The sequence below is a fragment of the Cornus florida genome, unplaced genomic scaffold (assembly GCF_030987335.1).
Source record: "Cornus florida cultivar Cherokee Brave unplaced genomic scaffold, ASM3098733v1 CherokeeBrave_3.0.0_Hap2_Chr05, whole genome shotgun sequence".
NCBI classification, from domain to species: domain Eukaryota; kingdom Viridiplantae; phylum Streptophyta; class Magnoliopsida; order Cornales; family Cornaceae; genus Cornus; species Cornus florida.
In genome coordinates this window covers 92,069,465-92,079,464 of record NW_026775575.1, presented here as the reverse complement: position 1 = coordinate 92,079,464, position 10,000 = coordinate 92,069,465, and the positions used below count along the sequence as shown (strand labels likewise).

Genomic DNA, 10,000 nt, shown 5'->3' with positions numbered 1-10,000 from the left:
GTATGCTGACGGGTCACTGTGCTATTCAAAATTTCAAATAATCAAGGACTTTACTACTCAAAAAAACATGAAAATACACAAAAGCTATTAAAACACCACAGTTAGTTAGCTTGCAATCAAATTACAGCAATGGAACCGAAATATTAAAATAAGAATAATTAATTATATATCTATTGGAACAATACATACATGCACGAATTACACATCCCAGTGTGTTCCTTCTGACCTCGACCTTTTTGACTGATCAGTAGTACTTCAATGCCGGCCGGGATTGTAATTTTCAGACATGTCACGCCCTTGAATGATTAACGTTGAAGCAAAGAATCACATTCCCTTCAAGAACACCAAAAGGCCTGCAAAAGAAACAAGTAGTTGAATTCAAAACATGTAATACAATATATATATATATGTGTGTGTGTGTGTGTGTGTGTAGAGTGAATTGAAGTGTGTAGAAGTTGAAGCTTATACAGTGAAGCGAACAATGCGCCTTCTAAACCAATGGGCCTTCCTTAGATTCTTGAGTTTTGTGACCATTTCATCTCCCGAGCATATGTTACCGGCCGGTGAGGCCAAGAACACTTTTCCGGGGATTGGGATTGGAGGAGACCACAAGCCACTCTGCTGGTAATCAAAGTCGAATTCTGAGGCGTCGAAGTATTTACCAAGAAGTCTGTCAGATAATGATTTTGAAACCAACTGAACATTTGGACTGTCTAGAGAGGAAGATTCAGACGATGATGAAGGGGATGAATCTTGAGAGGTGGGCATTGTGTGTGTGTGTGTGTGTGTGTTTGTGTGTGAGAAAGAAAGAGAGGGGGAGGGGGCTCAGAGGCTTCTTGAATAATAAATAGAGGTTGGACATGCCATTATGGAAAGGACATGGGTACTATGACAAGGGATTCTCATTTGGTCACTGTATATGGGGCACAAAGTCAATAAAAAGTTTGGTTATCTAAGGCAACATAATTAAAATATGTGCAAGTACTTGATTGGTGTCTTGCGTGTTTTTGAACCATTATAAGCTGACACAGGACTTAAATACTACCACAGCCGGAACAGAGGCCTCTGTCCTTTGACATTTTACATGTGTTAATTAAAATGGTGACACGGTTTATATTGAAAGTAATATTAAAAAAAGACAAAGACAATATCATAATTCGTATATTAATGTCACGAGATGGAATAGATATTAGGTGCGTCGGGTACGTAGTACACCTATTTATTTAAGCCATACATGTATAATAGATATTAGATGCGTCAGATGTATGATACACCTATTTATTTGAGCCATACATGTAAAACAATACGCATTTCTACTCCACCACGTATTTCTCGAATGGTAGTACCTTCTCCATGAGATGGGACCTTACTTTTGATTTTGTATCATTACCTTTTACCATGAGCTAACATCAATCAAGTAGGCTGAATAAATGCATTTCGTTTCGTGAAACCTCAATCCACAAACCTACTTTGGATTCCCAGGTGCATTTGGTGAGTTGAGATTGCCTCAGCTAACAATTACAACAACAATAAATGTTATGGGACAATCTTCCATAAAAGTAGTTGGTCCAATGGGAAGATTTTTCTTCACCTGTTCAAGGGATTTCGTGGTGCATCCAGTGCAACAGATAGTACCGTTTTAATATTGTTTGGATAGATTGATACGAATCTCAATGTGCTATCACGTTTTGGTACCGTTTGATGATCAGATGCATCATCAGAAAGCATTGGAAATGTTTATTTATTTATTTATCTTTCTTTATTTTTTTTTTTTTTGCCCTTTTTAGGCATTGAAGCTGCAGAGGGCCATCATTTTCCAAGTAGTAAATCCATGATTAATTTCATAAGAATGAGCTTACTCCTTGAGCTGTTAAATCAAAAGATCCCAAAGTAAAATTCTTAATTTAATAGCTAAGAACATGAATTTTGTATGTCAAGAAAACCTACATACTAATTAGATGCATTGGTGATGTCATGTGCTCGGAAAAAACTATGAATCTCTTCCATAAATGTCTTACAAATGCTCTCATTGGAGAGTATCCATATGGTTGCTCCCATTTTTTTGGATTTGAATTCTGATTCACTCGCAATATAAAATCTAGGCCCAGGCCCATACCACTAACAAGTCCTTCGCAAAGAAATGAACCTCCCGCTCTTTTGACCCTCCCTCTCGTCAATAATTAAACCCTTAACCAGTCCTCCGCTCCCTCTCTCTCTCTCTCTCCAAAAACCCCTCACAATACACACACTCTCTGTGCGCAAATTCAAATTCAAATCACAAAAAAAATGAGGGAAGAAGAAATAGAGAAGCTGAGAGGTGTGGTTAGGGACTGCGTGAGCAAGCATCTCTACTCATCGGCGATCTTTTTCGCCGATAAAGTCGCTGCCTTCACGTCGGACCCCGCCGACATCTACATGCAGGCCCAAGCCCTCTTCCTCGGCCGCCACTACCGCCGCGCCTTCCACCTCCTCAATGCTTCTCAGATCGTCCTCCGCGATCTCCGCTTCCGCTACCTCGCCGCCAAATGTTTGGTAGGTCTCTTCCCCATTGTGCTGTCAATTAACTAATAAAAAGTTCAGTTCGTCTAATTCATGTTTGGCTCCCTTTTTTTATATACTAGATCTTTTGGAATTTCGAGTTTTTTGTTTGTGCCATTTTTTTTTTTTTTTCAATTATCTCTTCGTTAATTATTTGTTTTGGTTATTATTATTATTTTTATCTTTATTTGTTAATTAGTACTTGTATGGACGGCTCCTTTAGATCTTTTTCAGGCGTTTGATTGCCTGTAGGATATTTTATAGCTTCTTCTTCTTCTTCTTCTAATTTTTGGAAAAAAAGAAGTAGTTTGCAAAATTTGGAAATGTGAATTAGGTCGATATATAAATATACATTTGAAACTCATATTGCGTGTCTAAATAAACATATATATAATGTATGAATATATATAGAAATAAATGCATCCATAGTCCGTTTACATGTGCCAAATATATAAATTCATATGCGACCATATGTAAGTGCGTATATATACACAAAGTAAAAATGTCAATTCATTTTTTGTGTGTTTAAAATGGTTATTCAAAAATAATTTAAAAATATATTTTTTCTAATTGGAATAAAAGAGTGATTTAAATGTTTAATTGTGTGTGTGTGCGTTTTGAAATATAAACAAGAAATAAGGGCTTGAATGTTACCACAACCCAATAAGCATGGATTAACTTAAATTTTGAATCTCAGTAAATTAAAAACCTACTCTTTTTCACTCCTAATAGGCAAGGAGCTGGAATAAAATTCCAGTTTTAGGGATTTGTACGAGTTTATGCTAGTCATAGGGCTATTTAAGGTAGTTACATAAACCACCTGATTCTTTTTAGATATCAATAAAATCTTAAATTAGTTGATACAGTTTGTTGCTTCAACATGTTTGGGAGATCAAGCTATACCTGCCACTTGTTTGATTCTGTGTACTTTTGGCTCAAACTCAAGTGCCGGTAGTTGCCAAACATAATGACTGCAAAAAATAACTCATGAGCTATTGATGTGGCGGTCCTTGTTATTTCTTCGTAACTTTAAATTTCCCATTACATGTTCTATTATGATTTAGCTGACTTGAAGTAGTTGGGAAAAAGGCTTGGGCCTTTACAATTACATTCAGTAGTAATGGCGTGCATAATACATCATTGAAAGCATAATATCAAAAGTTAATGTGTGGCATCTAGAACTCTTCTATTTGGTACATCTATTAGGGAAAGTTTGTATATCATAATATATACTTTTGCATTCTAGATTCTTAGTATTTACACAACTAAATGCTAAACCTTAGCGGTTTAGTGAAATAGTCATTGTTCTATTCTGTCGTGGATATGTATTTTAGCTATCGCTACATAGTTTATTAAAACTTGTTTGCTATTTTTAATTAAATATATATGATCAGGAGGAACTGAAGGAGTGGGATCAATGTCTATTAATGCTTGGTGATGCTAAGGTGGATGAACATGGAAACATCAATGACACGAGGGATTACAATGTCATGTATTTGGACAAAGATGCGGAAGATCGTGAAATTAATGTAAGGTTATGTTCCTTTTGACACATGTAACTGATCTATTGATATTGCTCTGATATGAGATGAGATGGATGTCCTGCTAGCTAACTCACAAGTCACAACTTTCAACTCTTTGGCTTTGGAATATCAAGGCCCATTTACATAAATGGTTATTGTATCTATTATTTGTCTTGTTTTGGAAGAAACCGTTGCATACTTGCAGTTGAGTCTAGCATGAAAGGTCACAGGACCTTCACAAGTTATGGCCGATGTGAAATTGGGTCAATTTGGGGCTCATTATTAGATCTGCTCAATGGATCATGCCATTTGTTAATGTCTTGTCTTTGTCACTTAATGCAAATTGTCAGGGGATTTTTTTAAGAAATTGCAATGCCAAAAAAGGACATAGTATATGGAACTTTGATGTTGTTTCTATCATCTTTTTCTTCTTATCAAAAAAAAAAAAAAAAAAAGAAAAAAAGAAAAAAGAAAAAAAAGTTGTGTTGCACTTTTGCTTGGTCAATTTACACATTTATGAATCTATTCGCCAACTTTTTTTGTTTGGTAGCTTTAAGAGTTTATCTGTTTATGATGATCCTTTTATCCATCATCGATTGCTAAAATTCTGTTGTTGATATTATATGCTATATTGGAGAGGACATATGTCAATTCCAGGATTGTATGATTGCTATTAAGTTTTGAGAATGAGATTATATTTTTCATTCATGATCAGATTCTGTCAGCCATATGCTTTCTAAGAGGCAAGGCGTACGGAGCTTTGGAAAACCGTGCCCAGGCTCAGCAGTGGTAAGTTCTAGCTGTCTTGTGGGGTATTCAATGCTTCATGCTCTTGATATGTTTTTGAAAAATATGATTTGCGTAATTCTGATTTAATCATTCTTATAATTTATGTATCATAAAACTTCATGTTTACAATATTCTGCAGTAATATTCACATATGATTTTGAATTTTATCTTTATGTGTATGAATCTATACCTGTTGTAAAATGGTTAAATTGTTTAAGTGTGGCATGGCATCTAAAAAGCTGGGATGGGGTTGGGTTTGGTTTTTACTTTTGAATAAAAGTATATATAAAAAAACAAATACCTTAGTTGTGCTTTATTTTATTTTATTTTTTTATTATTTTTTTTTTTTGTCTTGCGGAGGGGAGACATTGTGGAAGTTTGATGTTGGAAGATTGAGATGAAATGTTTGAAATGATATATAGAAAGCATGACTTGTTCTTATGAATGAATGTTCAATGCAATTACAGAAGGTACATTTGGATTTGGAGATAAGTATGTTTTATGCCATATGATGTTCCCTACGCAGGTAGCCTGATTGAGGTAGAGCCCCTTGTAGCAACAATTCTCTGAAGGCATGATGTGGGACCCACCAGAAAATGTTATGGCACATTATGTGTTGTTTTTTATTCCTGGGTGATGTAAGGAGATTTTATGAAAATTTGCCTTAGCTATTAAGTTATAGAAAGTTCTAGGGTCTTAAGAATGAGATTTGGGTCTTGTATAGTCACTATGTTGTGTAGGATTGAGCTTAGAAGGTTATTAAGTGCTTCCAGCCTCCTTGGTCTTCTAAAGCCTATAATTTGGTCTCTTCGGAAAACAGAACTATACAAGTGATCGATTGAATATAGTGAAATCTGCAGCAGGTTTGAGCTCTATCTATTTCTTCTTCCTCCACTCCTTTCCTCTCTCTTTTGTTTTCCTCTCTTATCAGACTCTATCTACCTTTCTCCCCTAATTTGCTCGATTTCTTTGATGTCTCTTTTTCTTCTTATTTCTTTTTCTCAGTTGTAATTTGTGTCTTCCTGTGAATGATTAGAAAAGAGAAAATATCATATAGATTCGAGGTAGATTGGGATAGGCGGAAGTCGAGACTAGGAGATCTGTTAGAGGTCTTAGTGATCAAGGAGGCTGAATTTTAGCTACCAAGCATTTTAACTCCCAGGATCTCAAAAAGCCATCAATTAAACTGCTGTTATGGGCCATGATGATAAATTGGATACTGAGCTATAGAACTTCTCAGAGTCCTTTTCCTGACTTGAGCACTTGTGCACCTAGGGTTTCTTTAGTCTTCATAGTAAGGTTTGTCTAAGGAGAAGAGGTCCTTGCAATGGTCTTCGAGTTCTCGAGCGGATCTGAGGAGAAAAAGCTCTTTGGCAAGTTTTATATGAGGAAAAGAGGTTTTTGCCATACATATGCTGTCTACTGGCTTATTTGGAAAAACAGTTTTTTGCAATGATGTGTCTGAAAAGAAGTTGGGGCTCCATTGAATATCACAGATGCTTTTAAAGAGGTGGCGAAATCTTCTTGAAGTCTCTCATGCAACGATGTCTAAGGACAGTTCATGACAAGTAGATGCTGATGTGGCAAATTGGCAATTGGTCTGTGCCCGATACCCACATAATTTACTGAACCCTACCAGAATTTACGTTAAAATTGCAAATGGCTTACAGAGCCAGAAATGATTTCTATAATTAGTTTTGTGGTGAACAAGGTGGAAGCCTGTCTTGTGCTTATTATTGCTGTTTCATTCCACGCCTGGGATTCGTTTTTTATTTTTTTTTTATTTTATATTTTATGATGTTCTTTCATTTCTTTCTGTTATTTTTTGTTCTTTTTCTTTTTGTTGTTGAACAATGTATTTGTTTTAATATGTTGATTATATTGAATATGATTTATATATCAGTTGAAGGAGCTCAATTAATTTTATTCTATTTATGATTTCTCAAGGTACAAAGCTGCTATTAAAGCTGATCCTTTATGTTATGAGGTATGTGTAGGTGCTTTACAAATAGCATAAATATTTTATTCTATTTATGATTTCTAAATGAACAATTTTTATATTTAGGTTTCTGCAGTCATGATTGTTTTAATCATTTTGCTGGAAACATGTTGTAAACTGTTTTCTTCGTTAGAATATAGTTGGTCAATCTTTATAACTTTTCTTATTATTGTTATCAATTTTTATTTATTTTCCTCCCTTTTCAGGCATTGGAATGTCTTATTGAGAATCACATGCTTACATGTGAGGAAGGTGAGTTATTATATTTACTTTGTCATTTATATAACTGAGGTGTAATGTGAAAGGAGAATGAAATCATGGCATCTGATATCTGATTTATGATTTTTTTTCTGTCACCTGTTCTTAAATTTTTGTGGGATCTGCTACAATCATCTACAAAATGCAGTTGCTTTTGCCTTGTATTATTCCATAGAACTATGTAATTTGCTCAGAGGATTTATTATGGCTCATATGATTTGCCGTTGAATTTCAGAGACAAGTCTACTTTCATCACTGCAATTCGCTCCTGAAGATGGATGGCTCTCTTCCTTCTATTCATGTTTGATAAAGAAGGTAAGCATTTGCAACTGGAATATTTTATAGTTTGTGTTGTATCTTTGGTTTCTTTTGGGTCCATGAAGCATTTGGAATTCCAAACTATGCACTAACTTCTTCATTTGTACTAGTTTCACTGATTATAACTATTGTGCTGTGTTCTTCTGCGTAACGGCCAATGATTTTTCCTTCTCATTTAACACAGTATGATAAAGAAAATGTTGTAGAAGCCAAATTCAAAGAACTCGAACAAGAAGCTTGTAATATTAAACCTTCGGAACAGTCTTTCATTTGCACATTGAAAAACAACACTGATCTTTTGGCCTGCAAAGCTGAATACAACCACCAGTGTGGCGAATATCAAAAATGCTTTGAACTAACTTCATTGTAAGTTGGTCTGCTTTCAAATCAAATAATACCATTAACTTTTACTTAACATACCTAGCTTGACTGGAGCTTTTATGTTTGTTGTAACCCATGCAATCTAGATTGCTTGAAAAGGATCCCTTCCATCTGAAATGTACCTTGGTGCATTTAGCAGCTGCTATGGAGCTTCGAAATTCAAATGAGCTCTATCTTTTGGCATGCAACTTAGTCAAGGACTATCCTCAAAAGTGAGAATGCTTTTTTATTGTTTTACCTTTTCTTCTAAACTTATGCTTTTATCCTTTTTGTTTTATGCTGAATTTAAAATTTTTGCATAATTATTTATTTGTTCTCAATTCTTAGGTCTCTGTCATGGTTTGCTGTGGGTTGCTATTATTATTGTATCAAGAAGTATGATCAATCACGCCGTTATTTCAGGTAATAATCGTGCACTTTCAGTTGAACTTAACCCAAGTTTTTAACAGATTGTAACTTGTCTATTTCTTTGAGTTCCATTTTTTTCCCTTGATATTCAGGTGTTATTTTAGGTGTCAATACATTCAGCTGTATCATCATCCACACAATTTAATTTCCATGAGATGCTTAGGTGTTACTTATACTAATTATTGATTTTAAAAAATGCTACATTGTCTACTGTACATTTTAGTTTATATATTTTCTTAGTCAATGCATTAGTGTCATCTGCCAGCAAAGTTAACACTTAGGGAAATCCAAGGTGCTACAAGTGATTCATTATTCAAATGCAAAGCATTTAACGGAACATTTGTTTTTTGGAAAGTTTAAGAGGTTCAAGCAAGTGGTGACATTGAAGGGATGCATGAGAGAGACAAAATTGAGCATGTGACGGGCATATAGTTTGAGGTGGATAGACACAACAGAATATGATCACCCGATTTGATGGTGATATGTAAACATCAAGGTGAATTGACAGTTAATTGTGAAGTTTTAATTAAATCACTTTTTTACTAGGGATATGAGGGTAGTGTTTGGCTTTTCTACTAAACAAAATGATTGGTTTTAAGGACTTCCATGTTCAAATTTTTTAGGGGGGTTTCTTAAGGGCTAGCATAGGGGATCCAAGGTGAGAAGATGGACTGTTGACATTAATTTATTATGAAGATAGAAATTGTTGAACCAGTAATTTGGGATGTTGTGGTCCGACTAGCTTGTAATGACTACTTTTATGAATGGTATCTTTGGATTTGCTTGTTTATTGCCTTAAGTTACCCAGGAATATAATGATAAATACAGGCTTCGGAAGGAAATCATGGGAAATGTGTAGCTCTTTGGGTAGTAAGAGGAATATAGAGGAGGCCCCCTCCTTGGTGTGCTCTTGCAGTCTTGCTCTCTGTATATCAGCTCTTGGAAAAGTTTCAATGGATCCTTGTTAGGCTTGGTTCAGGAAGGTGACCTTGGGAGTAGATGCTGGTGTGGTGGTGTAGGAATGGTTTGTGGCAGAGCATCGTGATTGGAATTTAGTGAAGTTTTGAGATTGAGTTCCCATGTGGTAACTGCTGTTTACTGGGCTACGGGTGGTGTTTTTCATGCACTAAGTAATGTCAGATTCATAGTTTTGAACTCATAATTATGTTTTCTACTATCCTCTCTTTAATTGTTTTTATTAAATTCCTAGGGTGTTTATTTTTGCTGATTTCTCATCCATTATTTTACTTGACAGCAAGGCTACGAGTCTAGATGGAACATTTGCGCCGGCATGGATAGGTTATGGGAATGCTTATGCAGCTCAAGAAGAGGGTGACCAAGCAATGTCAGCATATCGCACTAGTGCTCGTTTATTTCCCGGGTAATTTTTGATATTATTCTGTAAGGCCCTTTCTTTAATCTAATATTATGTCTCTTTCAACAGTAGAAGCATTGTGTAGAAAAAGTTTTTTGCTGAATGTTAGTGATCTTGAATAGCTTTTACTTCATGACTCATATTCTGTTGTCTGCCTATTTTTTCCCCTGAATTTTTTTTTTTTTTTTTTTGTTTGTTAGTATTATAATTGAAATATGGCTATAAGCATAGCTCATATCCCCGGAACCTATACCTTGTGGAGAAAATGATCACAAGGTAAATTAATCTTGGTTTTTGTATACTTAGGTATAGATTTTACGATTCACCTTTAATCTTGGTTTTCACATTTCATACCCTCTACAATTGCTTTATTTCATTGTACTTTGTGGATAAAATGCTCCTCTATTTTAA

General features: G+C 35.1%; 3 protein-coding genes across 3 annotated transcripts in view; 1 reads left to right on the top strand and 2 right to left on the bottom strand.

Annotated features, from left to right (window-relative positions):
• Positions 1 to 85: 85 nt before the first annotated feature.
• On the bottom strand, positions 86 to 949 carry LOC132310352 (uncharacterized). The gene is made up of 2 exons (XM_059808536.1): positions 469 to 949; positions 86 to 353 (listed from the first exon to the last, which is right to left on the bottom strand). Exons 1-2 carry the CDS (start codon positions 766 to 768, stop codon positions 336 to 338), a joined length of 318 nt encoding a protein of 105 aa, XP_059664519.1. The 5' UTR covers positions 769 to 949; the 3' UTR covers positions 86 to 335.
• Positions 950 to 2,027: 1,078 nt separating this feature from the next.
• Positions 2,028 to 9,836, top strand: LOC132307621 (anaphase-promoting complex subunit 6-like). The gene is made up of 10 exons (XM_059805431.1): positions 2,028 to 2,532; positions 3,933 to 4,067; positions 4,777 to 4,850; positions 6,798 to 6,837; positions 7,056 to 7,101; positions 7,343 to 7,422; positions 7,610 to 7,791; positions 7,893 to 8,018; positions 8,134 to 8,208; positions 9,470 to 9,836. Exons 1-10 carry the CDS (start codon positions 2,287 to 2,289, stop codon positions 9,597 to 9,599), a joined length of 1,134 nt encoding a protein of 377 aa, XP_059661414.1. The 5' UTR covers positions 2,028 to 2,286; the 3' UTR covers positions 9,600 to 9,836.
• Positions 9,822 to 10,000, bottom strand: part of LOC132309708 (uncharacterized) — a 4,403-nt gene continuing 4,224 nt past the window's right edge. The window contains exon 4 of the mRNA XM_059807995.1: positions 9,822 to 9,836. Within this exon, the coding sequence (XP_059663978.1) occupies positions 9,822 to 9,836 (15 nt within the window). The remainder of the gene's footprint in view (positions 9,837 to 10,000) is intronic.

Bases quoted from the DNA above. Each gene is read 5' to 3' on its own strand.
- LOC132307621 (XM_059805431.1), top strand. From the start codon at position 2,287: ATGAGGGAAGAAGAAATAGAGAAGCTGAGAGGTGTGGTTAGGGACTGC. The intron at 4,851-6,797 runs GTAAGTTCTAGC...TGATTTCTCAAG, and splicing joins CGTGCCCAGGCTCAGCAGTG to GTACAAAGCTGCTATTAAAG. The intron at 7,792-7,892 runs GTAAGTTGGTCT...CATGCAATCTAG, and splicing joins TGCTTTGAACTAACTTCATT to ATTGCTTGAAAAGGATCCCT.
- LOC132310352 (XM_059808536.1), bottom strand. From the start codon at position 768: ATGCCCACCTCTCAAGATTCATCCCCTTCATCATCGTCTGAATCTTCC.